This window comes from Salvelinus sp. IW2-2015, linkage group LG7 (assembly GCF_002910315.2).
Source record: "Salvelinus sp. IW2-2015 linkage group LG7, ASM291031v2, whole genome shotgun sequence".
NCBI lineage: Eukaryota > Metazoa > Chordata > Actinopteri > Salmoniformes > Salmonidae > Salvelinus > Salvelinus sp. IW2-2015.
Window position 1 is genome coordinate 11,413,419 of NC_036847.1, and position 27,976 is coordinate 11,441,394.

General features: G+C 43.1%; 1 protein-coding gene across 7 annotated transcripts in view; it reads right to left on the reverse strand.

Annotated features, from left to right (window-relative positions):
• The window catches only part of LOC111966387 (kazrin), a 217,549-nt gene that overhangs the window by 14,542 nt on the left and 175,031 nt on the right, over positions 1 to 27,976 (reverse strand). For 3 of the 7 annotated variants that reach the window (XM_023990977.2, XM_023990979.2, XM_023990980.2), the window contains 7 exons: positions 25,338 to 25,529; positions 16,272 to 16,408; positions 15,884 to 16,054; positions 13,948 to 14,031; positions 9,456 to 9,648; positions 6,410 to 6,546; positions 5,569 to 5,692 (listed from right to left, as the gene is read on the reverse strand). In XM_023990977.2, coding sequence (XP_023846745.1) covers positions 5,569 to 5,692; positions 6,410 to 6,546; positions 9,456 to 9,648; positions 13,948 to 14,031; positions 15,884 to 16,054; positions 16,272 to 16,408; positions 25,338 to 25,529 — 1,038 coding nt within the window. Of the gene's footprint in view, positions 1 to 2,117; positions 5,693 to 6,386; positions 6,547 to 9,455; positions 9,649 to 13,947; positions 14,032 to 15,883; positions 16,055 to 16,271; positions 16,409 to 25,337; positions 25,530 to 27,976 lie in introns of those variants that run through there. The other 4 variants (XM_070444432.1, XM_023990978.2, XM_023990981.2 and 1 more) reach the window with 4 other exon arrangements.

The following is a 27,976-nucleotide window of genomic DNA, read 5'->3' on the forward strand; positions in this document are numbered from 1 at the left end:
ACATTTTGCAAATGAATGATGTTGTACAGTGTCTTTTACAACATTACACTTAAACACTTTCTTTACCAAGAAGTATTTTGCAATTGCAACCAATAACAGAATGATGTTTTTGCTTTACTTTCCTTTTATTTTTAAACAACTCCTTATTAGAGAAAGACGGATTTAGAAATTAAATGTTGTAATAAATTCTTTAGTCATAAAAAAAAATGTTTTGCGTATTTTAAATAACTTGCAGAAAATACACTTATGACACTGTCATGAAGCATTATGAGCATCCTGTGTCACTTTACTTGGACTACGAAACTGCAGTTTATGATACTGTCAAGAAGCATTTTGACCATCATAATCATATAAGCCAGTTAAGCCTATCACGTACATGCCCTTATTTCAGTCATCAGTCAAAAAGAGGGTGTCTTCTCCTGAAATCTGCTCCTGCATTCATCCCAGTCATAAGCAACAGAGCATTGGGGTAGGTGCATGTCTGACAGCAATGTGTGCGCAATTACAATGATAATTTAATATGGTCAATTTCAGAAAATGTTATATAAGATAAACATACTGTTGACTATGGTTATGGTATAATGGAATGTTTTACATTGTGTGGTAGGTTTTGTGGGTTTTGACAATCTTATGTAGGTGTCATAACCAGCCATAATAAAATAACTACCGAGGCAGGTTTTGTGGGTTTTGACACTCTTATGTAGGTGTCATAACCAGCCATAATAAAATAACTACCGTGGCAGGTTTTGTGGGCTTTGACACTCTTATGTAGGTGTCATAACCAGCCATAATAAAATAACTACCGTGGCAGGTTTTGTGGGTTTTGACACTCTTATGTAGGTGTCATAANTTATGTAGGTGTCATAACCAGCCATAATAAAATAACTACCGTGGCAGGTTTTGTGGGTTTTGACACTCTTATGTAGGTGTCATAACCAGCCATAAAATAATGCAATATATGTCACAACAGGTCTACTAAATATGTGTCATGACAGTGTTATGACCATATTAGGACAGGTCATTAGGACAGGTTGAGTTATGTCAGCTGTTGACATATTATGTCAAGGTTATGACCGTGTCATAACGTGTTATGACAGTGGGTGTCAAGTAAAGTGTTACCGTGTGGGTCATAGCAAGCTAAAGCTCCTTAATGTTGCTGCTGGTCAATGTCATTTCTTGATGAACTACCCTTATCATGCATTTGTCTGCTCCGCTATCGCTCATGGCTACGATGTTGTCGTCCTGTCTTCTGTCTGTTTGTTATATGTGTAACCTTGTCCAGAGGTATTCCTAGTAGGTCTACTGTGTGTAGCTTACTGAACCACTTGAAGAAAAAAAGTTCCTTAATGGAAAAATGTAATTATTCTATTCCAAAAACTGGTCAACTTGAAGCAGCACTGGATTTAAAACGAGCATGTTCCTAACATCCGGAGTCCGCACAGTCTGCAACCCAGCTTGACAGTACTGGATCATGTTCATTAGGGCACACAACAGAATATGTTTTGTGAGAAAAAAAGTATTGCATCTCTCCCTGTTTCAGTCCATTTTCTTCCATTTGGTGCCCAATGAACACAGCCCTAGTTTAAGGAGGCTAAATGTGCTGTCAAGAACCAATGGAAAGTACTGTAGTATTGGGTGTGAAGTGTACACACGGCTGCTTCCTGGGTTACGAGACTGTGTTGCAAGTCCAGGGGAGGTCAGAGGTCAGGCAGGGTGGCAGTAGTATTAGAGAGGTTAGAGGTCATGGGAGAATGTTACTGACACTGTGCTCACATACAGTAAGGGCTGCTTTCCAACAATCTCAAATGGCACCCTTTCCTCATCTCCTTTATGAAAAACACTCAAACTGCTTGAACAAAAACAAATATGAGATCAGGTTGAAATCAGGTCTCGTCTAATTGGCCATGAAGTGAAGGAGTCAAGAAGGACAAGCAGCCATTTGGGAGAGTTGGGACAGGGCCATGTCAAAGATGGACTCCGCCGGCTGGGGGAAGCTGCCACTCATGTGACAGAAGATGTCAGCCCCCAGCACGACAAGAGGAATTAGGATTAAAGCCATACCACAAACATACATACAAACAAACAAACAAACACAGGGAAGAGAGGAAGGCCACGTGGAAATTCAGTGTTATTTATTTTATTTTAAAATAATTATTCTCATTTAGATCTTTCGCATATTTTGTTGCCATGCCATTAAAAGGTTCTTCACTTTGCCCTCCAGTGCTAAACATCTTCTAGTCCTCATGGCTTGAGCCTCAGTTGAGACCAATTATTTTACTTGAAATAAAACTCTTTAATAGTAATTTCAATAGTGTTTCATAATTTACAAAAAAATGAAAATATTCGACCGTGAAATGAGAGGGAATTTTGTTGCAACATAAAATGATATAATGGTCATCTGATATGGTGTCCCAGCAGTAAAGGATACTTTAATATTCCGATAGAAATTCCGTAAAGCTATTCCTTTTTTTCCTAATATTACTCCGGTTTTCCAGATACTCCTTTTGATCTAAGGACCCTGAATAATAACTTCAATAAATGGACCCTTAATTACACCGTGAATCAATACACTCTCCAACAAAACAGTTATAACTGCTTATGTCAGCTACCATCCACATGGCACATGGGATGGTAGCTTATGTGGATTACCATCCACATGGCACATGGTATGCAACCTGTGGTTGTTGACATAAGCATCTGAGTGAGATGCCTATGAATGAGATAGAATTTGTACAGGGTCCCATATATAATAATCCTCTAAATGCTTATTGAGGGACCTCCAATTGCTAAAGCTGCCCTTTCATTTTAATGAGTGTTTCCATTTTCTAGCAGGTAGGATGACCCGTTAGCCAGCAGTCTTAAATGGGGGTTTCCTATAAAGCTTCTGCTCAGGGAAAAAGGGAAAAGATACTAATTTAATCTAATGTGTTTTGTTCCACAGGGTAAAACACTATTAACCTTTGGCACCTGTTTAATTGCCTTTTCAGCAATGGCTTGAACCTCCAAATCTGACTACTGTTTTTTAGTCCAGCACAGGGGTTACTAGGGGGGGTATAAGGTGTGCATTTGTTTCAATTTGATTAGCCTGGCTCAATTTGGTATTAACACGCAGGGCAACCACTCATCAGAAATACTTCCCTCTCTCAACCCTTCCAACCTCTTGTGCCCTCCACCCCCCCCCACACCTGTCAATCAAACCTGAATCTGTAATGTCTGTCAGACTGACCCTCATTTCCAAATAGGTTGCAAGGTAGTGCACTTTTCAGTATGAATCAGCATTGTCTACTGTATACAATTTCAAACATGATTTTTCAATCAATTTCAAATTAGAGTATATACCATATATATTTGAGAATGGCATTCATTTATTCTGCAGAAAGTTTGGAAGACAATGGCCATTTAGAGAAAAATCGGACTGAATTATTTCTGATTTCCCTCTTAACACTGTGATAATCCTCGTAATTAAAATAGGATTAACATTCTAGAGTCRAATTTTGATTTGATTTGATTTATTTAACCTTTATTTAACCAGGTAAGCTAGTTGAGAACAAGTTCTCATTTACAACTGCGACCTGGCCAAGATAAAGCAAAGCAGTGCGACACGACTTGCTCTCTGGAAGCTGTCGAAATGTTAAACTTTTAGGAATCCCCCAGAATATGAATTTGAGGATGTCACATTTCCAATACTTTTTTAAATATATATTTTTTTAAACTAGTTTGACAAATACATTACAGGGGGATGAGCTATCAATGACTATTTAAGCTATGAATGAAAGTTGTAAAACTAATATTTTAGAACTTGCTAACTCCATAACTCATTTGACTCTCTAGCCACGTTTATAATATGCGTCATTTGTCCTGATCTTGTCCTCATTCTCATTGTGCCCACATTTTTWGACAGGTGTAGACAATTAAAAGACGCATTGTGAACGGATTTTGATCAAATCTTATAAGTGTAAACGTGCAAGATCAGGACAAGATCGAGACAAGATCAGGACAAAGGACGCATGTTAGCAGCAGGTATTGGCGAGACTACTAAAATGTCTGCCTTGTTCATTATCAATGGCGAAGGTGCAAAGATAACGGCTCCCATGTACTTACAACAAATTCCTCGTTTGCTAAGTTCGCCCTACAGTACATTGCTCTCCGTTACTGTTTGTTGTTATGGTATTAGCACAGTAGATGGCAGTAATGAAAAAAAACTGAAAAAGTAGCTTAGATTGTGCTGATTTACTGTCATATTGAACCATGTTGCGCTCCGCAAGAACTCTGTGGGTAGTGCTAAAACAATGACATCATATCTGAATTCCTCCATATTTATGCACCTTCGCCATTGTTATGTACCTTCGCCACAGTTGCCATGCATTTAGGAAACAGGTAGCTCTACGCATGCACATTTGACATGCTTGGATCGGGGACGATAGAATTGTTAGTCGATTTCCTCCGTTTTCAGCTTTTGTTTCATGTGGGGGATGGCCTTGTGATTTTTTTKGGGCCTGAGCCCATATTAGAAATCCAAATGTTTTGGACTACAGGTTGGAGTCGATTAGTATTCTGACATCTTAAAGGAGCAATCTGCAGTTTAAACAATAACAAAGCTATCACCCCACTGCTGTTTTGGTAAAAAGCTGAGGGATGGGGCTGGATAAATGTAACCTCTCTCAAAATCATGGACAGAGCAATGAATACAAGGACTGACCATCCATAATATCAACATTTTAGTTTTAACCTTGTTTTGAGGCTATACAGTAAACTTAAAATTACATTGTTTGTTTATATATATAATTAATTTAAAAGTCTAAATATTTATGTAGCAATCGCAGATTGCCCGTTTAAAATGTTGATTTGAACAACAGTCAAGAAATGTATTTGAACTTTCTTGGTGATTGGGAGGATAATGAAGATGTGGGTATTTAGGGAGTTTTAGACATCAGATCACAGGTTGACTAGAGGTTAGTTGAGGAGTCTTAACGTTAGAATAAACTTTCCTCAAAATGGAGGGAATGGACCAAGCAGGACAATGAATAGGGAGTATAAGTTAAACAAAAAGCAGGGAGGAGGTCAAAAAACATGACAAAAAAAAAGGCATTCAGGGCAAAAAATACATTTACAAGCACAAAGTGCACAATGACTGTTATTTACACATACAGCAGTCCTTCAAGTTTCCAGTTATCGAAAACAAAAGTTAAAAATATAAAGACAATTAAAAGAATCAAACACAACCACTTTTTGCTCTGCAGATACAGTAAACATCCACACGTAGTAAGGATCCCGGCTGTGGTTACACTGTTCACTCTATTTACAGTACTGTACATACAGATGCAATTTGCTTGTAATATTTTAAACTTCAGCGACGCAAGATGCGCCTCAGGCTTCTCACATGGTCTCCAACCATGGACAGGCACACACACACGGCTAAACACACACCCACATGTATGGCCAAACACACGCGCACACACTGACAGAAAACCCTCTTATGCATCACCACTCAGGGACACAGGTGGGACTCTCTGCCACCTTTTCACCAGTCTGCATCTTCCTCTATGTAATAATCAGGAGTTGAAGTACCGTCAAACAGACCCGGGTCCATTGACTTGCGCTGCTTGCCCCGGGCGAAGACACGTGACAGAGAACCCAGGCCCATCTTCTCTTTCTTCTTCTTACGCTTCTGGTCCTCCAGATCCTCTAGTGACTGCAGGGAGAGACAGATGAGAGATCAGAGAGAATTAGATGCAGAGATAAAGAGATGAGAAGAACAGAAATATACAACACATACCCAGTGAAGGAAAGCAATCGAGAGAGAGAGAGAGAGCGAGAGAGAGAGAGAGAGAGAGAGAGAGAGAGAGAGAGAGGTGAAGTGATACTGAGTGAACTAGTCAGGCATGTGTCTGTTATCTGATAGGGAGCACATTCAAATAAATGAATATATGAAGAGAGAGTGGCAAAACCACAGTTGAAGTGGCTGGAATAACATCAACATAAGTTTCACAGGAGCTGATCTTAAGCTAGCCAGAAACCAACACATAATCTGTCAACATTTAATTTCTCCCATTCGTAACGCAACTCTATGTAGACATATTAGGCAGCTATATTAGGCAGCTATCCCAAATAAAACCTACTTTTTTAAAGACTGGCTGTTCTGGGGAAACTTCCTCAACTACAGCACAAGGAGCATGCTTTTAGAGATGGGGAGTAGAGTAGCCTGGTCCAAGATCTGTTTGTGCGGACTTGCCAACGACCATGGGAGTTGGCAAAAAGGCACAAACAAATCTGGGGCCAGGCTAGGAGTAGAGTAATCTCGGAACCCAGAACCAAATTTAGCGCCAGCCACTGGAGATATTGGGAAAAAATAAGGATTAGAGTAGAGTTGTGAAGGAGTTGATTACTTGAAGGGGTGGGCAGCTCTTACATTACAGAGGGAGTGTGTCCGGTGGCGGGGGGAGTTGATGTCACTGGGGGTGGATGAGCGGTCGCCCTCCAAGGCCGAGGCATCTGAGATTATGGAGGGCTGGCGGGAGTGACACGGGCTCACCCTGACTGCAGCCACTGGGGGGCAAAGGAAGAAATGTTAAAAACAGGTTTGAAACAAGTAAATGGGTTGACAAAGGTAAATGTTWAAAAAAATATCAACCCCATATTAATCTCCAGTACCACCCCAATATCCACATGGGAACATCATGGATTTCTATGGTTTGTGGTCACAAAGATAGCAGTATTTCTGATGACATCACAAGTAAACACTTTTGACATCATCAAATCAAAGTTTATTTGTCACGTGAAGACAACGTTTATTTGTCACCTTACAGTGAAATGCTTACTTACCTAAACCAATATTGAAAAAAGATATTAGGTGAACAATAGGTAAGTAAAGAATAAAAACAACACTAAAAAAGACAGTGAAAAATAACAGTGAGTGAGGCTATATACCGTAGTGAGGCTATATACAGTAGTGAGGCTATATACAGTAGTGAGGCTATAAAAGTAGCAAGGCTACATACAGACACCGGTTAGTCGGGCTGATTGAGGTAGTATGTACATGGAGATATGGTTAAAGTGACTATGCATATATGATGAACAGAGAGTAGCAGTAGCGTAAAAGAGGGGTTGGCGGGTGGCGGGACACAATGCAGATAGCCTGGTTAGCCAATGTGCGGGAGCACTGGTTGGTCGGCCCAATTGAGGTAGTATGTACATGAATGTATAGTTAAAGTGACTGTGCATATATGATAAACAGAGAGTAGCAGCAGCGTAAAAGAGGGGCACACAATGCAAATAGTCCGGGTAGTCATTTGATTACCAGTTCAGGAGTCTTATGGCTTGGGGGTAAAAACTGTTGAGAAGCCTTTTTGTCCTAGACTTGGCACTCCACTACTGCTTGCCATGCGGTAGTAGAGAGAACAGTCTATGACTGGGATGGCTGGGGTCAATTTTTAGGGCCTTCCTCTGACACCGCCTGGTGTAGAGGTCCTGGATGGCAGACAGCTTAGCCCCAGTGATGTACTGGGCCGTACGCACTACCTTCTGGTAGTGCCTTGCGGTCGGAGGCCAAGCAATTGCCGTACCAGGCAGTGATGCAACCAGTCAGGATGCTCTCGATGTTGCAGCTGTACAACCTTTTGAAGATCTCAGGACCCATGCCAAATCTTTTTAGTTTCCTGAGGGGGAATAGGCTTTGTCGTGCCCTCTTCACGACTGTCTTGGTGTGTTTGGACCATTCTAGCTTGTTGGTGATGTGGACACCAAGGAACTTGAAGCTCTCAACCTGCTCCACTACAGCCCCGTCGATGAGAATGGGGTTGTGCTCGGTCCTCCTTTTCCTGTAGTCCACAATCATCTCCTTAGTCTTGGTTACGTTGAGGGATAGGTTGTTATTCTGGCACCACCCGGCCAGGTCTCTGACCACCTCCCTATAGGCTGTCTCGTCATTATCGGTGATCAGGCCTACCAATGTTGTGTCGTCTGCAAACTTAATGATGGTGTTGGAGTTGTGCCTGGCCATGCAGTCGTGGGTGAACAGTGAGTACAGGAGGGGACTGAGCACGCACCCCCGGGGGGCTCCAGTGTTGAGGATCAGCGTGGCAGATGTGTTGCTACCTACCCTCACCACCTGGGGGAGGCCCGTCAGGAAGTCCAGGATCCAGTTGCAGAGGGAGGTGTTTAGTCCCAGGATCCTTAGCTTAGTGATGAGCTTTGAGGGTACTATGGTGTTGAACGCTGAGCTGTAGTCAATGAATAGCTTCTCACATAGGTGTTCCTTTTGTCCAAGTGGGAAAGGGCAGTGTGGAGTGCATCATCTGTGGATCTGTTTGGGCGGTATGCAAATTGGAGTGGGTCTAAGGTTTCTGGGATAATGGTGTTGATGTGAGCCATTACCAGCCTTTCAAAGCAGTTCATGGCTACGGACGTGAGTGCTACGGGTCTGTAGTCATTTAGGCAGGTTGCCTTCATGTTCTTGGGCACAGGGACTATGGTGGTCTGCTTGAAACATATTGGTATTACAGACTCAATCAGGGACATGTTGAAAATGTCAGTGAAGACACCTGCCAGTTGGTTAGCACATGCCCGGAGCACACGTCCTGGTAATCCATCTGGCCCCGCAGCCTTGTGAATGTTGACCTGTTTAAAGGTCTTACTCACGTCAGCTACGGAGAGCGTGATCACACAGTCGTCCAGAACAGCTGATGCTCTCATGCATGCCTCAGTGTTGCTTGCCTCGAAGCAAGCATAGAAGTGATTTAGCTCATCTGGTAGGCTCGTGTCACAGGGCAGCTCGCGGCTGTGCTTCCCTTTGTAGTCTGTAATAGTTTGCAAGTCCTGCCACATAAGACGAGCGTCGGAGCCGGTGTAGTATGATTCAATCTTAGCCCTGTATTGACGCTTTGCCTGTTTGATGGTTCATTGCAGGGCATAGCAGGATTTCTTATAAACTTCCCGCACCTTGAAAGCGGCAGCTCTACCCTTTAGCTCAGTGCGAATGTTTCCTGTAATCCATGGCTTCTGGTTGGGGTATGTACGTACAGTCACTGTGGGGACGACGTCCTCGATGCACTTATTGATAAAGCCAGTGACTGGTGTGCATCATGTGATTTTAACCGACCTTGATCAGGCAAAGGTTATAGTAAAGTAAGACGCATATACAGATTTGCTTGTTCAAAAGTTACCACGCATCGTGACATCAGGAGGAAATCAGTCGTCACGTTGCTTGCTTAGCGAGTACCACTTCCCCCGGTTAGGCTCATACCTGGCTCAAACTCGGGACCTCTGCATTGCTAACACACTCCTTGAGAACGCTCCAACAGTTTGAGCCACCCAAAAGGTACCAACATTTAATGTTCGACATGGAGTGAGCTTATGGTACGTTCTTTACTCAGTTAAACATGGCTAACAGTCCCACCAGTGTCATCCTTTGTCTGTGTGTGTGCATGCGTGTGTGTGTGTGCGTTTGTGTGCCTCACCTTGTCTGTCTGTGGGGTGGCCTGTGTGGACGTGGTAGAGTGTCTGTTGACTCTGCCGGATGGCTGCGGTGAGGGGCAGGTCCGCATGCATCACCCACTCTTGGTTGTTGCCGTTGACAACCGCCTCTGTGGGCATGGCTAGAGACTGGCGCTTGGGCACATCCTTAGTCAGGGTCGCTAAGGACTGTTTCGCCTTGGAGGGAAGACACACACACACACACACGCACGCACACACACACACACAAACACAAACATCAGCCCCATGCGGCATTACCATTGCCAATTTTACAATCTATTCCTACAGCAAGATGGCTATTCACGATTCTTCGCAAGTGTGTGTGAACGTTCGTAATGTTTATGTGTGTTTGGGTGCGATCAAGTGTGCACACGTATATAAAACAGCCAACTACAATAGTGACACTGCTGTGTGGGTTTTGGTCTCTGTTGGTCTTTCTCGTCTGTCTGTGTTTCATGAAAAATTCAGCCGTACGCGTGTTCCCCTTTGATGTGTGAAATCTCTCACTGACGCTGAGAGATGGACAGAATAGAAGTGCTTACAGCCAACACACAGACAGAGAAAAAGAGAGAGAGGGAGTGGGGTAGAGAGGGGTGGGGGAGAAAGAGAGGATGTGAGAGAGCGACAAAGACATGGGACAAACACCAAATTGAGAGACTGCATGCAGAATTCTGCAAAAATATCCTCTGTGTACAACGTAAAACACCAAATAATGCATGCAGAGCAGAATTAGGCCGATACCCACTAATTATCAAAATMCAGAAAAGAGCCATTCAATTCTACAACCACCTAAAAGGAAGTGACTCCAAAACTTTCCATAACAAAGCCATCACCTACAGAGAAATGAACATGGAGAAGAGTCCCCTAAGCAAGCTGGTTCTGGGGTTCTGTTCACAAACACAAACAGACCCCACAGAGCCCCAGGACAGCAACACAATTAGACCCAACCAAATCATGAGAAAACAAAAAGATAATTACTTGACACATTGGAAATAATTTACAAAAAAACTGAGCAAACTAGAATGCTATTTGGCCCTAAACAGAGAGTGCACAGTGGAAGAATACCAGACCACTGTGACTGACCCAAATTTAAGGAAAGCCTTGACTATGTACAGACTCAGTGAGCATAGCCTTGCTATTGAGAATGGCCGCCGAAGGCAGACCTGGCTCTCAAGAGAAGACAGGCCATGTGCACACTGCCCACAGAATGAGGTGGAAACTGAGCTGCACTTCMTATTCTCCTGCCCAATGTATGACCATATTAGAGACATATTTCCCTCAGATTACACAGGCCCATAAAGAATTCAAAAACAAATCCAATTTTGATAAACTCCCATATCTATTGGGTGAAATACAACAGTGTGCAATCACAGCAGCAAATGTGTGACCTGTTACCACACCAATGTAAATACAACCTACATTTATGTTGATTTATTTTCACTTTTCTACTTTAACTATTTGCACAACATTACAACACTGTATATAGACATAATATGACATTTGAAATGTCTTTATTCTTTTGGAACTTATGTAAGTGTAATGTTTACTGTAMATKTTTTATTGTTTATTTCACTTTTGTTAATTATCTATTTCACTTGCTTTGGCAATGTAAACATATGTTTCCCATGCCAATGAAGCCCCTTAAATTGAAATTGAATTGCGAGAAAGCGAGGGAGTGAGAGAGAGGGAGTAAGAGGGGGGGTGGGGGTAGATGGCGAAAGAGAGGGGATGTGGGGGAAAATAGAAAGAGAGCATGAGAGCGAAATRGATCATCATCATCATCATCATCAACATCCTCGTCACCCCTAGGGTTGCAAAGCTAATGGTAATTTACCAAAGTTACTGGAATCTTCTGTAATTTAGGTAATTAACAAGTTATTTATGGCAATCTATGGTAACTTAAGTAATTTATACTTTTATAACGTCATTCATATTTAGTATACATTTTTTATATCTGTGTCCATATTGTCCACGAGTTTCTGGTGGATAGACCATATGGTTCAAGAGAAAATAGCCTAATTACTGAAAGAAGCATCTAATCAACAATGGCATTATTTTCAATTAACTCTGCAACTCCTCCAACTATTTTCTTTTTTCACAACTGCCACCAGTTTGGTGCCAAAACACATTGACATAGTAAAATAAATATTAAACACCAAGTTAATGGTTTATACATTTTTGTTGAAATCATCTTATTTGATTATTGTATATACACTAAACAAAAATACAAATGCAGCACGCAACAATTTCACAGATTTTACTGAGTTACAGTTCATATAAGGAAATCAGTCAATTTAAAGAAATTCATTAGGGCCTAATCTATGGATTTCACATGAGTGGGAATACAGATATGCATCTGTTGGTCACAGATACCTTAAAAAAAAGATTGCGGAGTGGATCAGAAAACCAGTCAGTATCTGGTGTGACCACCATTTGCCTCATGCAGCACGACACATCTCCTTCGCATAGAGTTGATCAGGCTGTTGATTGTGGCCTGTGGAATGTTTTCCCACTCCTCTTCAATGCCTGTTCGAAGTTGCTGGACTTAGTGGGAGCATCCCAAACATGTCTGGTGAGTATGCAGGCCATGGAAGAACTGGGACATTTTCAGCTTCCAATAACTGTCTACAGATCCTTGCGACATGGGGCCGTGTATTATCATGCTGAAACATGAGGTGATGGCGGTGGATGAATGGCACGACAATGGGCCTCAGGATCTCGTCACGGTATCTTGGTGAATTGAAATTGCCATCGATAAAATGGAATTGTATTAGTTGTCTATAGTTTATGCCTGCCCATACCATAACCCCAACGCCACCATGGAGCACTCTGTTCATAACGTTGACATCAGCAAACTCCTCGCCATCTGCCCGGCACAGATGAAACCCGGGATGTATCCGTGAAAATAACACTTCTCCAGTGTGCCAGTGGCCATTGAAGGTGAGCACTTGCCCACTGAATTTGGTTACAACGCCAAACTGCAGTCAGGTCAAGACTCTGGTGAGGACGACGAGCACGCAGATGTGAGATGGTTTCTGACAGTTTGTGCAGAAATGCTTAGGTTGTGCGAACTCACAGTTTCATCAGCTGTCTGGGTGGCTGGTCGCAGACGATCCCAATGCAAGAGGAAGTCGGATGTGGAGGTCCTGGGCTGGCGTGGTTACACGTGGTTTGCKGTTGTGAGGCTGGTTGGACATACTGCCACATTCTCTAAAACAACTTAGGAGGTGGTTTATGGTAGAGAAATGAACACTGAATTATCTGGCAACAGATCATGTATGCTCCCTCAAAACCTGAGACATTTGTGGCATTGCGTCGTGTGACAAAACTGCACATTTTAGAGCGGCCATTTATTGTCCCCAGCACAAGGTGCACTTGTGTAATGATCATGCCGTTTAATCAGCTTCTTGATATGTCACACCTGTCAGGTGGATGGATTATCTTGGCAAAGGAGAAAWGCTCACTAATAGGGATGTAAACAAATGTGCGCACAAAATTTAAGAGAAAAAAGCTTTTTTGTGCGTATGAAACATTTCTGCTAACTTTTATTTCAGCTCATGAAACATGTGACCAACACCTTACATGTTCTGTTGATATTTTTGCTCAGTGTACTTTACATGTGATAAGGCCACACAGCGGGCCAGAGATAAGTAGACACCTGTGGTAATCTAAATGATCCAAAACAGCCACTAGATGACTTGTGATAAATGACATAAAATCCTTGAAAGTTACCAAAAGGCTGGTACTTTACTGGTTGGTACTTTACTGGTACTTTACTGGTAAGCTTCGAAAGTTTCCAGTAATATACCCCTCCTTTGCAACAGTAGTACCCTCATCCGAATGATCATAATCATCAACCCCTCATCATCATCACCACCAAAAACATCACCAACCTCTTAAATTACCCGTTCACAATCCTTAGGACAGAGTGCTAAGCATTTCCCTGGTCAAACCATGAGCCCTTGTGTGGAACTCAGATGTTAGTTCATTAATTCATCAATGCACTTCCCTAACAACTACACCAGATGATCCTTCTAGTTACTCCGAGTTAGATGAAAACAAGAAAAGAGGTCAATCAGATTGAGAACATTCAAATCATTCACAAATCGACTCAAATAGGGATCATTCCGTCAAGAGGTTATCGGACCATTGGCATCAACCAGGGGGTTAGTGATGCACGTGCATACCAGAGCTGGGTTCAAATAGTATTTGATTSCACAAGCCTGTGTGGAGTGCCAGAAGGACRGGATTGGCTCTTTTCTGGACTATTCGAATGGTTTCTGTTGCGCCAGGCTAGCTCCATCAAGCACAACTAAAKCATTTGGTGGATTTCAAATACTATTCGAACCCAGGACTCCCTAAATGAATTTCACACTGGGGAGAAGATCAGGGGAATGGCGGCACGCTTTGAAATAGAGCGACGTGGGGTGGGGTGGGGGGGTCACAAAGAGAGGCGAGCAGGGGGTCCGTTCTTACCGACATGACCCTAGGGGAAGGCTCCCTGTCGACGGGGCGATCAAACACCCAGTATTCCATTTTCTGTGTCACACTGTTACTTATCTGAGGGAGGAGACAGGAAGGGCACACACACACACATACACACGTTGAGAGGGGCTGCTCTTCTCTGTGTGTGTAGAAGGAGTGTAATGGTCCAGCAACAGATGTAGCAAAACTGGGTTTCTTACCCTGACTTGCTGAACGGGCTCGAGCGTGTGTGTATTCTTCTGTGTGCTTCAGGCTGTATGTACAGTTGAAGTCGGAAGTTTACATACACTTAGGTTGGAGTCATTAATACTCGTTTTTCAACCACTCCACAAATTTCTTGTTCACAAACTATAGTTTTGGCAAGTCGGTTAGGACATCTACTTTGTGCATGACAAGTAATTTTTCCAACAATTGTTTACAGACAGATTATTTCACTTATAAGTCACTGTATCACAATTCCAGTGGGTCAGAAGTTTACATACACTAAGTTGACTGTGCATTTAAACAGCTTGGAAAATTCCAGAAAATTATGTCATGGCTTTAGAAGCTTCTGATAGGCTAATTGACATCATTTGAGTCAATTGGGGAGGTGTACCTGTGGATGTATTTCAAGGCCTACCTTCAAACTCAGTAGCTCTTTGCTTGACATCATGGGAAAATCAAAAGAAATCAGCCAAGACCTCAGAAAAAAAATTGTAAACCTCTACAAGTCTGGTTCATCCTTGGAGCAATTTCCCAAATGCCTGAAGGTACCACGTTCATCTGTACAAACAATAGTACGCAAGTATAAACACCATGGGACCACGCAACCATCATACCGCTCAGGAAGGAGACGCGCTCTGTCTCCTAGAGATGAACGTACTTTGGTGCGAAAAGTGCAAATCAATCCCAGAACAACAGCAAAGGACCTTGTGAAGATGCTGGAGGAAACAGGTAAAAAAGTATCTATATCCACAGTAAAACGAGTCCTATATCGACATAACCTGAAAGGCCGCTCAGCAAGGAAGAAGCCACTGCACATTGGAACAAAGATTGTACTGTTTGGCCATAATGACCATCGTTATTTTTGGAGGAAAAAGGGGGACGCTTGCAAGCCGAAGAACTCCATCCCATCCGTGAAGCATGGGGTAGCAGCATCATGTTGTGGGGATGTTTTGCTGCAGGAGGGACTGGTGCACTTCACGAAAAGAGATGGCTTCATGAGGAAGGAAAATTATGCGGATATATTGAAGCAACATCTCAAGACATGAGTCAGGAAGTTAAAGCTTGGTCGCAAATGGGTCTTCCAAATGAAGAATGAAGGTACATGGTACCTTCAGGCATTTGGAAATTGCTCCCAAGGATGAACCAGACTCGTAGAGGTCTACAATTTTTTTCCRGAGGTCTTGGCTGATTTCTTTTCATTTTCCCATGATGTCAAGCAAAGAGCTACTGAGTACTTCCAAAGTTGTGGCAGAATGGCTTAAGGACAACAAAGTCAAGGTATTGGAGTGGCCATCACAAAGCCCTGACCTCAACCCTATAGAAAATGTGTGGGCAGAACTGAAAATGTGTGTGCGTGCAAGGAGGCCTACAAACCTGACTCAGTTACCTGACCAAACCTGACCAAAATTCACCCAACTTATTGTGGGAAGCTTGTGGAAGGCTACCTGAAACATTTGACCCAAGTTAAACAATTTAAAGACAATGCTACCAAATAGTAATTGAGTGTATGTAAACTTCTGACCCACTGGGAATGTGATTAAAGAAATAAAAGCTGAAATAAATCACTCTCTATTATTATTCTGACATTTCACATTCTTAAAATAAAGTGGTGATCCTAACTGACCTAAAACAGGGTTTTTACTAGGATTAAATGTCAGGAATTGTGAAAAACTGAGTTTATGTAAACCTCCGACTTCAACTTGTATGTGTCTGTGTGTCTCACCATGGCCAGCTCGGCCTCCAGCTCCTTGATCCTGTTCTCCTTCAGGTCCAGTTGGGAGCGTAGGGCGCCGGAGTGCTCTGTAGATTCCTTAGTCTGCCGCCGTAGGTCCCACTTCTCCCTTTCCAACAGGTCCTTCTCCTTAGCCAGCACCTTCACCGCATCCTCACTCTCCTGACAGACAGAGAGAGGGGGGGATAGTGGGCGATATGGAGGAGAGAGAGGGGAGAGTAAGAGGAGAGGGGAACACATTCATTCATCTTTTCAATTACTTACAATGACATAAGTTCATGACAATCATTATACTACTTCTATGATTTGTGCACTTTGTGTCTTAATTAAAGCTAATAAAGCCTTGTGTGTGTGTGTGTGTGTGTGTGACGTGTCATACTTTTCTGTGCTGTTCGTAGTTGCGGATGAAGTCACGGAGCTGCTCCTCTCGGCTCTCCAACGTGGCGTAGAGCTGCTGCATCTGGTTGACCAGATCTGCTTTCTCCGCCTTCAAACGCTTCCGGTCCGCCTTCATCGCTATGAAGACAATAAGAGAGTCAGTTAGMWYMKYTKYWWWRMARMKRWKCTATGTTCAGTTCTATGTTGTTAACATTATTGTCACAGGTGTACGGTGTCCATATTAGGATAGTCTCAGAMGGACTATTCCATTCCAAAGCAGAGTTGAATATCTACTAATACTACTAGTAATATACAGTGTGAAAACTAACTACAGTACCACATTTGTTGAACTGTGAGAAAAGGCAAAGTACACAAAAGCACAATGCACTTCTTTTTAAATTCAGTTGGGGACAAATGAGCAGTATATAGAGATCCTTCGATAAGCCTGTTCTTGCATGTCTAATGCTGAGTGGGAGCTTTTTGATGGAAAAGTGAATCAGAGATGAACCTTTATGTCAATCTCTTCATCTCAACTGCCATTTAAATCTTMCAGYGCCTGAGAGGGATGCAGACAGGTGGACTTCCACTCTGTCACTTAACCCAGCCWTACTGYAGAGTGGGGATCAAYGTAGATAAACCAKACATCTTCACCCTTACTCTCTCCCTCTCTGTTTCTCTGTTCTTTTCTCTTTGATTCTCCCTTAAGTTATGTCAATTTAATCTAACCACATTTACCTCATGACTTTGGTTTTAGCTGGGAGATGGCAAAATCTCTCTTTCTCCCSATCTCTCACATAGCCAAGCCTCCAGCTGGGTCTCATTAATTAAGTTCCATTGCACACGCTGCAATTGAGCGACGTTCACAGACTGCATCTGGGGGTCGCTCACACACTCGGACGGACGCATCAACCCAGCGCCAACTTTTCACAAGGACAGATTCACCCTCTTTTTACTCCCTCTGTTCACCCGCAGTCCGGGAGACCAATCACCATGCCAACGTGTTGTATGACTGAGCCACCTGGCCGGACCACAAAAASAAAGAGATCCCCCTCATTGGTCAGGCCGACAGGAAGCTCCGCTCCTTTCTGCACCTGCTACAGGAAATTATATCAAAGCTCCCTTTGAGCTGAGAGAAGAAGTGGCAGAGCAAAAAAATAAAAAAATCTCGTATTGGCAAGTATTTGGCAACAAAAACTCCCTCTACAACCCATAGAGGCAGAGCCCTGTTCATTGTCACAGTTCATGTGTGGTGCGTTCATAAATAGACAGAATTAGGAGGGATGTGGCGTTGTCTCAGTTCGTTCAGAGACCCAGAGCTTCTGCTTTAAGCCGGACAGGTGAGACAGGAAACCGCCAGGGTGCCACCTTCACTGACAACCATATTAATGACTTCCATTCTCAGAGACACGGATGGCTTCTCCAAGACTCCAGCCACTCCAAAAGTCATTATCAGATGAGACAGGGCAAACCACCAGGGAACCGGGCAAACAGACCTGGAGCTAATGTTGTGTGTAGAGTTTGAGGACAAAAAAAACGAACTGAACGGATATCTTTTCATACACTGTCTCTATGATGAAACCAGCACCTGCTCTCCCCTTGATGTGTGTGTATGTGTGAATGTCCGTATGTGGGTGTGAGTGTGTTTATGGATGAACGCGTGTGTGTGTCTGTGTGTGTGTGTGTGTGCCTGTGTGTGCGCCTGTGAACATACGTGTGCGTGCATCAGCTCAAGGGCATTCCAGGTAACAGCGGGAGTGAAAGGAGAACAAAACACACTGGAAAAACACAAATGCATTACTAGCAGCGGGACACGGACCAATCTTGCTCATCTACCCACGGTTCCTGCAAAACACTTCACAGACCATAACCCTACCCCATTCGCTCTACCCTATCTCAGCATTGTCTGAAACAAAGGCATATGTGGTTTGTGACCACACATTGCACACTCATTTTTGATTACAGCTGTCTTTCTTTCATACTGTGGCACCCTATTCTCTACGTAGTGCACTATTGAGCCCGATTGGCCCTGGTCAAAAGCAGTTCACTATATAGTGGCTTCATTCATTAGTGTGTGTGGTTTGGAACATTATGTTCCTGTGGGAACTTTCGGTGACTCGAGAGGCTCCTACGTCCTGTGTGACTGAACCACAGTGGGTCCCATCATGCTTAGGGTCATGTATAAAAATGCTGGGCAGGCACAGTTGCCTATTATTTTGGCTACCATGGCTAGAAGAAGAGATCTCAGTGACTTTGAAAGAGGGGTGATTGTTGGGGCACGTTTGGCAGGAGCTTCCATGACTAAGACTGCTCAACTTGCTGATGTTTCACGAGTAACAGTGGCTAAGGTGATGTTGGCATGGAAGTCTGAGGGAAAGGCATCATCAACTAGGGGCAACTGTGATCAAAAGCGCATACTCCTCGACCATGATGTCTTGGTTTGAGGCAAAACAGACAAGCAACTCTGAGAGGGATACATGGTCGTGTTGCAGTGCATAAATCCATTATTACACCTACAAATGCACGTTTGCGAGTAAATTGGTGCAAACAACCCAGGCAGTGGTCAACTGAGCAGTGGAAAAAATAAATATGGCCAGATTAATCGTCCTTCACCCTGTTATCAACGAGCAGACGTGTGCATGTGCGGCCCACGCCAAAAGAAACCTACAGGCCCGAGTGCTTGTTTCCCACGGTGAAGGTTCTGTCGGCTCTGTTATGGTGTGTGGTGCATTTTCCTGACATGGTTTAGGTCCCCTTACAGGCCAATGTAAACACCGATAAATGCACAGCCATTCTGAGTGATCACCTTCAACCTATGGTGAATAATTTCTATCCTGATGGGAGTGGTCTCTTCCAGGATGACAATGGCCCCATTCACTGCACACGAGTGGTCACTGAATGGTTTAATGAGCATGAAAGCGATGTACACTATATGCGACGTGGTGGTACAACACCCTTTATGTTGGTGTTTCCTTTATTTTGGCAGTTACCTGTACATAATATCATATGTTCATATTGTAAAATATTACCCTACATTGTACTACAATGGGGGGGGGGGGGGGGTCACTGTAAAACATAATTCCCCTGGCTGACCTTTGACCCTCACTGCTGCAGAGATCCTGTAGTTTACGAGCGAGCCAGGGGGGCAACCATTAAAAATGGATCAACCATTCCTCATTAACTGCTAGTCCGGGGAGTGTGAAGACCAGTAGCAAAGACATTTCAGTGGGGGAATCTGGGCAGAATAGCAGCAGAGACTTTGATAAAAAGATAAAAGTTGAAAATAATTCAAATTAAATTGAGCTTGTGCTGAATTTGCAAAACCCAACAAACTTGATTATTCGATTCAGTCGGTACTGTGAATCTGCCACATACAACTTGGCACTGCAGTGTTACTTTTAATTTGAACGCACCCACCATTTACCGACCATAGTGGAGATTTAAATTTAATTGAATTAACTTCTGATACAGTTACTTTGCTATCTTTATCTATTCAGCAGCTAAGACCAAATGTGGCACTGGTGGTTTTTCATCGAAATAAGACAATTAGCAGCAGCTACTGTATGGACACCACCATTCACAGATTCTAGCTTTTCAGACCTCTCTATGTCTGTCTCATTACTCTAGTGTAAGGTCTGTCTTTCCATGCAGCGTATATGAGGCCTGGTAATGAGGAGAGGGGCCAAGCTGATTGTTGAGGCGAGCCACCAATCACAATTCGTTATACTGAGGTGCAATTAATGAAACCTTTAAGAGTTMCTTAAAGAGGACCATCGCTGTAGAGTTTTTCTATGGATTTTGGTCGGCTGATTGGTTGTTCTCTTGATTGGGGATCGGTGGACAAAGGTACCATAGGCAACCACTAGGTGGCACTGTGAACCTAAAATACAACTCCCTGGAGACAAATTGACTGAAGATTGAACTACGAAGCAGTTCGAATATCTCTTAGACGAAACAGCTGCCAGCAAAAATAATTACATAAAGATCCTTGGAAGTTTGGAGCACATTAGCCTGACTGCATTTATGTTTTCCACTTTTYAAATTCAATTGGAGTCGTTTTGAAAGGAGCCTTCATTTGTTAAAGCCTCTAAAACTGTAATTAATTGAACGTGATCGGGTGAAGTGGTCCAACGAGAGCGTGACGACTCTTGGGGGTTGCTCTGTGGTGTTTGTGTGTATTCTACTGAGGAAGGGGTCCAGAGTGTGGGGCTGTGCAGCTTTCAAAACATGTCGTAGTGTGAAACAGCACTAAATGCACTCGGCAGATTGCGCTTTGATGATACATTGGCGTCTGAGGCTTTCATTTCTGACTGCATTGACTGGGAATCCCAGAGAGATAGTCATTGACCATTGTGGAAATAGCTAATTGAAAACTGGCAGCATGGACAAAGTACGCTTTGAATAATTGATGCTAATTAAACATCCAACTTGTTTGCAGAGAAATTGTCCAACCCAAAAGGGGMTCAGATAGACTGCTAAACACATTGAAATGATAACAGTTCAGCTGCAGTAGCTGGACTGGACATTTCAGTTCAATAGATCTAAAATGGCCCTTACTTTTTGCCAAGGTAGGTTAGGCTATGTCTAAGCTGCCTCCTTTACTTGTTTCCTTYTGCTGCAATTGTCTATATATAGCCCTATCCACTCTATGCCTTGCACCTAACTAACTTGGGTATGTTTCTTACCCTGTCCTTCTTCTGCCCACTCCTGCTAGCTTGAGCATTCACGGGCATCACAACAAACCTACAATTATGAGCGGGTGGCAATTACAGTGTTCAAAGCCCAATGACCGACATGGAGTGGGCTGAGCAGAGGGCTTCACACAGAGATGGGGCTGTGTTAGAGAGATACACAATGAGAGGGAAAGAGAGAGAGGGAAGGAGGGAGGGAGATAGCTGATAAGTGCTTAGTGTATCTGTGATTGAGAAAAGGAGGGTGGGTGGATTGAATGTGCCCTTGTTCCACTTTTGAATTAATTTACTCAGATACAAAACTTCAAACATAGGGAACTAACTCACTCAGAGCTAAGGTAGGAACAGCACCCTGTATAAAACCCAATGGAACAATATACTGCAATTCTCTGCTGTCCTCTCTAGTGGCATGCAACAGCAGAAGAAACAAGGTGCCATCCACATCTCTGTCACTCATCTGCACCCCTCCAGCCTTCTTTTCCATCCCGACAGATAAACACAAAACCAAACACAAAACCGCAGAGTTGTCCTGTATCACATCAATCTTTAGGAGAGGTAATCAAAGTCCCTGTAAGAGCTTATGCTCTCAAAACTTTGGGCTCTTTTCCCCAGGCGAGGATTTAGTTTGGGTTAAATCAAACAGAAACAACAATCTGCCTCAGTTTAATTTGCAGCAGTCAAGCATCATTCTATTTGACAAGATACTCTCCAGAACACTTCTGTTTCCCACCAGAAGGTACTTCAAACCAAATGGTCCCCCAGCTTGAAGAACTAATGAGTCCTCTAGTTGGCCTACGCTACTTCGCTAACTCAGGTAACAGTAAGGAAAACAGAAGTGCTAGCTAACTGCTTTCGTGTCTCTGACTTCTTTAATATGACATGCTATTTTATCAAATTGATTACCTAACGTTTTAATTAAATCATGCAACAATTAACTCATTAATAACCTGGGGAACCACGGAAGTATTAGTTTATATAGAGCGGCTATCTCCCGAATCCACTCTTAAAGATCTTTTATATCAATAGCAGTCAGTCATTAATTATTCTTAACCTAATATCAGTGTCATCTGAATGTTGTACAATTCTTGGTTATCTGCACAAACCCAGCCTTTAGTTATGAATCATCCATACACAAATTGGCTCAATTATTTATTTACTAACTAATTAAACAATTACAGAATATACAATACATAATAACATTATACAGTAAATACCGTCCCTAGTGGACTGAACAAAAACAGTTTGTTTATAACACGATAGATTCAGAGAGAAGAGAAGGGKTTTTTGGAAGGGAGACTAAGGAACAGCGGTCTCTATTGGACCTGGGAAACTATTCTCACATAAATACATATGCCACTAACGGTCGCTCATTCGGAAAAGCAATGTATTGTATTTACATGAAGCTGGCTTCGATAGTTGAGCTGGTGATGTGAGGCTCTGGTTTGCCCAGTCGATGTCGCCATCGTCCTTTGTGACATCTTCCGGGTCGTCGTGTGAGAGGTTCACGTGGCCTAAGAGGTTCATCTCACTCTGAAGATGCTTCCGTGTCGGTCAGTGTTCTCGTACTAGATGTGCTACCTTTCCAGCTGCAGTCTGTTAGGCTRGAATCTAGGACTCACTTCTTCTTGAGCGATCAATACTTCAGAGTTCATACCATTTCACRTGTGAAGCAAGCTCTYTCGTTTCCTGGCCTGTATAGTTGAAATTAGCCCTTTTCAACGTGGAGGACAAGTCCTCCCTTTATTTGGAACTTAGGTGACTTTGTTACGGGGGCTTTTATAGAAATGTAGAAAAGAGTTTGGTTCATAATTTCCAACAAATGTCTATTCACTTGGGAGTGGCTACTGAGTAGTTAAACTTTACATGGGAGACAATTCTAATTTTAAAGCTTAACATCACATTACATCATTTCACAAATAGTTATCTTTACTCATTTATTTTATACAATAATTAGATGCAAGCCTCATAACTGAGGAACCTGTATAAACAGAGTTAGGGTAATGTGGCTGTATTGTCTTTCATGAGGTCACAAACATGAAACAAAACAGACCGGGTCGTAGCGGCTTCTCCAACGACTGTTTACACATTCTCCAAAATAGGAATATTGTTCAATTCTCAAATTCTGGGATGTAGTAGAATTTGGTGGGAGAGTTCCTTTGTTCTACTGTGACACTCTCTCTCCCATACTACATGGTCAGGGAGACAAGGAATTTACGACGTGGTTGTAAAGTCATAAAACTGCTCCACCTCCCCTCCTAACAGGAAAGGGGGAGGGGGTTGTTCACATCTCTGTTAGCCAATTCACTGAAAGGGCTAGCGTCATGACACCGCTAATGACCTGTGTGAAAAGGTTACTATTCCTTTAACGGCGCCTAGTGTTCTAGGGTTGCCATGGTTTAAGTACACATGACGACAGCGCTACTTTGGCCACATAGGTCTGCTCTCCTGGGTTTAGCTCCCATCTTTCAAAACAAACCCACACACTATAATTATTCCTGCTACTGCTCGTAAGTATGCCGAACCAGAGAGAGAAAGCATTCCCGCATTTATGGAAAACAAACAGCACAATAACACAAACATTTAAATGAGCCAAAATGGGGAGAACAGATGTTTCCASGTTCTGCTTGGCCGTGGCTGAAAGTGACACCACTAGGGACGGCTTCAACATAACATGCCATTTCCTGCATCTGGGACCAGTCTRTGAGCGCTATTGACGCTCACGCTAAGACCGCAGTTCCAGTGGTAGGACCTTGACACAGTGTGGTCAGTGTGTGCTAGCCACAGATGACGTCCATCCTTTGATGGTAACAAGGGTGCCACGAGTTGTTATAGTAATGGACCCCCACCTTTAGYTCAATCATGGCACCACTCACACAATGTGGTTTACTTTGTCATACTTAAGATCACCAGGGGTAATCAGGGGAAATGATATATCAGCCTCTGAGTCATATTTTATTGTATTTTACCCCTTTTTTTTCTCCCCAATTTCAATCTTGTCTCATCATTGCAACTCCCCAACAGGCTAGGGAGGCAAAGGTCGGGTCATGCGTCGTCCGAACATGACCCGCCACACCGCACTTCTTAATAATGGCCTGCTTAACCCGGAAGCCAGCCGCACCAATAATTCAGAGAAAACACCAATCAACTGGCGACCGAGGTCAGCCTGCAGAAGCCTGGCTCGCCACAAGGAGTCACTAGAGCGCGATGAGCTAAGTAAAGACCCCCCGGCCAAACCCTCCCCTAACCCGGATGACGCTGGGCCAATTGTGCGCCGCCCTATGGRACTCCCGATCACGGCCGGTTGTGATACAGCCTGGGATTGAACCCGGGTCTGTCATGTTTTTGACATTTGCGAGTCACAGCGGGGCCTCACAGAGTGTCATAGTAGCGGGGGAAAAAATGTACAAGCTCAACTATGGGTGTCATGGCAACTAAAGTGCTAGCTAGCTTCTCTTTTACCCTTTGATATCAACCAAAAAAGATAGGGAGGACATATCAGACTCTGGCCTCAGAATTGATTACCCTAGTACCTGCACCAGCCTATAGTGCRGTAGATGACAAAGTACTCGCACGTCACTTTAGTTCTTTGACTATCAGTGCTGAAAGCTATTCCCGAGCAATGAAAACAAACTTCTATTAATTAAGAGATGACAACAAGCAATTTCCTTTGTTCTCCCACGCAGGGGAGCTTGATCATAGAGCAAAGCCATCCTGCTTAACTTCTCTAGACCCAGTAAGATAACAGAAGCCACTCTWAATTCAGCTTTCATTACTTGCGATTGCTCTTAGTGCCTGCAGGAGTCTGTTTGCTTTGGCTTTCATTGCAGACCACTCATAAAATATTTAAGTTCAGAGGCTGCCCACTGGGCACACACTAGTTCAATCAACGTTATTTCCACATCATTTCAACAAAATTACATTGAACCAACGTGGAATAGATGTTGAATTGACCTCTGTGCCCAGTGTGTAGCTATTCAGAGCTAAACATAGAGGCCACAAGTGTAATATTGTGTTATTGTATTCTATGCCATTATATTCTATGCTATATTGTATTACTTTCTGTGTAAGAGTGTTGGCCGCTGCCGACGAACAGTTGTAGACACAAAATCCCATGACAACCTGTGAAGTGCTTATTTTGATATCGAATGAGATCATTATTTTTCTTTGAATATAATATAAGACAGCGATATTTCCCTAATAAAATGATCAATAGATGTGTTACTGTCTRCACTCTATATTGGGATGTGTGTTTGGGCCGTTGCACTGTTGTCTACAACAGGGCTAGGTAACCTTGGTCCTGGATCTCTCGGTGCGTTTGTTTATTCCACTTCTGCGTTACACTTTTCACTGTTTAGCCCCCCGTCAGCCCGCTTACTCACCCTGCAGTGCCTCCTTGGCGCGGTCTAGCTCCTGCTCCTTCTGGGCCAGCTGCACGCGGAGCTCGGTGGCTGAGAGCACGTCGGCGGAGCAGCCTCCGTGGCCCTCCTCCAGGTCCTTACTCAACATGTCCTTCATCTGCCTCAGCAGGTGCACCTCCTCCTGGAGTTGGGCCACCTCCTCCCGCAACAAAACTATGGAGGGAGACAAGGAGAAAGAGAGAGGTTATAGGGATCTATTTGTTATGAAATGGTGATACTCTAAACTGTACTGTTAAGTAGGGAGGGAGGGACAGAGATAGTTAGTCCTGCATTGGTTATGAAAATTATGGTAGGCCCACTCTAAACTGTACAGTAAAACAGATAGGGAGGAAGGAGAGAGCAGGGAAAGGAGCTAGGGAAAGATAGAGAAAGAGAGAGAGGTTAGGTCTCTATTTGGAATTGATGGTACTCTAAACTGTACTGTAACACAGAGAAGGGAGGGAGAGAGGGAGGGAAAGAGAGACTGGGAGTTTTAATATCACAGTTAGTTGTTGGAATTAATGGTATCTCAAACTATTCCCTGCTCTTGTATAGCAACACATGGTAGGACGGAGAGATGGAGGTAGAAAGGGGGACGGAATGAGAGAGAGTTTGTTTGTTGTAAATATTACTGCAAACTGCTGCCCTTTTGCATGAATGTTAGCTGTTGAACAACACAGAGAAATTCATATCATGCCAATGAATGGCATAGCAAGAAAGGGCTCCACTGAAATCATCACAGAAATCAACAGGACAGAGATGGTAAAGTGACTGGAAAAAAGCATACAGAAGAACAAAGGTTCAACTGTCATTATGTACAGTATTTAGATAGATGCTTCTACATTCAAACAAACTGAGAACCAGACAGTTCTTCAGAAGGTGTGCTAAGATTAAACTCTGACCAATATGCAGCTAAAACATTGAACGATTTTCATACAATGAAAAAAGTCCTACTTGGATTTAACTGAGACTAATTTATAAAAAGGAACGAGTCGAGTCATCCTGCTCAGGAGAAGCTGGAGAAAACAGATCATGCCCATCTCAACTGCCAAATATCAAAATCAGACTATTCTCATGTCCCAGCTCCAATATCCCAGCAGGAGACAGAAACTACGCAGTAATGAATGGGGAAGTTGAGCAGAGAAACATAGGTTCAGTTACATACGCCTTGCTAAAGAGCGGAAACAACCGTTTTCAGTGGAGTACCAAGGTTAAGATGTGGCTCGACTAAAAATGATTGTGTGGCTCATTGCAGAGAGCTTACAATAGGATAATAATATTCAGATGTTGGGCCATCTCCAAGAACATAACCTTATGCCTTACATGATGAAGAAACACAAATGTCTGGATGCACATCCTCTGTAATAATCATTTGGCATTATTCCCTTTAGCAAATCCATTCCATCGACAGTTTACAAAGGGTTGCTCTATGAGTTCCACAAAAATTCAACATAATACGCTCAGAATTCACACGGGGATGACATCCTTATCCATAACTAATGTCCTTATTAACTTCCACAGTGGCCAATCAAATCAAGACACTTTGGTTGTGTTTGTTGGCTTGATTGTTCCCACCCCCCATTACTCAAATGCCACTACGGTCATGTGATCTCTTTCCTGTGGTGGGTGGCGACCTTTCCCTGGAGCGTCCATCTCAACCCTGCTCATTAGTGCCCAGTGGGCACGTCGCCCGCAGCTTTCCCAGCAATCCCCTCTCAGCAACTTGCTTCTCAGCAAACTGGGCTAACTGGAGACCGCTCTAGTATGTTTCCTGTTTCAACTGGGTCATGTTCATTAGGCACCAAACAGAGGAAAACAGACAAACACGGTGGGACTACCTGTATTTGTCTAATAAGAAACGCTCCTTTTTTGTTTTCAGTTGCAAAATGTTTCCGTTGCATTCCCTAATGAACATGACCCTGCATTTGCAAACATACCACAGCATTGGCTYTACCACCTCTCACAGAATGCAGCTTGCTACTCATCACTTTGGAAGAGTCTCTGAATCTATAACAAAGCTTTCAGAGAATGTCAATGCTTTTGTGATACCTGCATCATGCTGTTATTCAGAACTTTCTGTACTTTCTATTTGTGTTCACTGACTGAAATGAACCTGTAAGTGGCTCCAGATAAGGGTGCCTGCTAAATAACTCAAATGTAATGTAAAAGGGTTATTAGGGGAGTGGTTGAATAAAACCACCGGCGTGGCAGTGCGTGTCATTATGCTGAGGTGTAGTTAATGGAGCCGATAATAGACCCACATTTTGCGGAGCATCCCAAGCAGTAATACTTCATTGGGAGAGTGAGACCACAGGCCATTTTGGAAACACAAATTCACACATTTAGTAATGTTTGAGAATTCAATTACTTATTAAGTTAGCCTCTATTGATTGTGCTTGGGCAGCACATTAATGAGTCATAAGGACGTTGCTGAGCACAGAATATTGGGTTTTATCTCGTCAACACACCACACAAATCATACGAAACAATTACAGGGCTGACTGAGGCAACGGTCACTTGGGTCGTATCCAATCGGAACTGATAAGCGCACGTTCCCGGTGGAAGGCAAAGAAGTGTTCCTGAAGTGTTCCTGTTCACTGTAAGAGTAGTGGGTTTGAAGT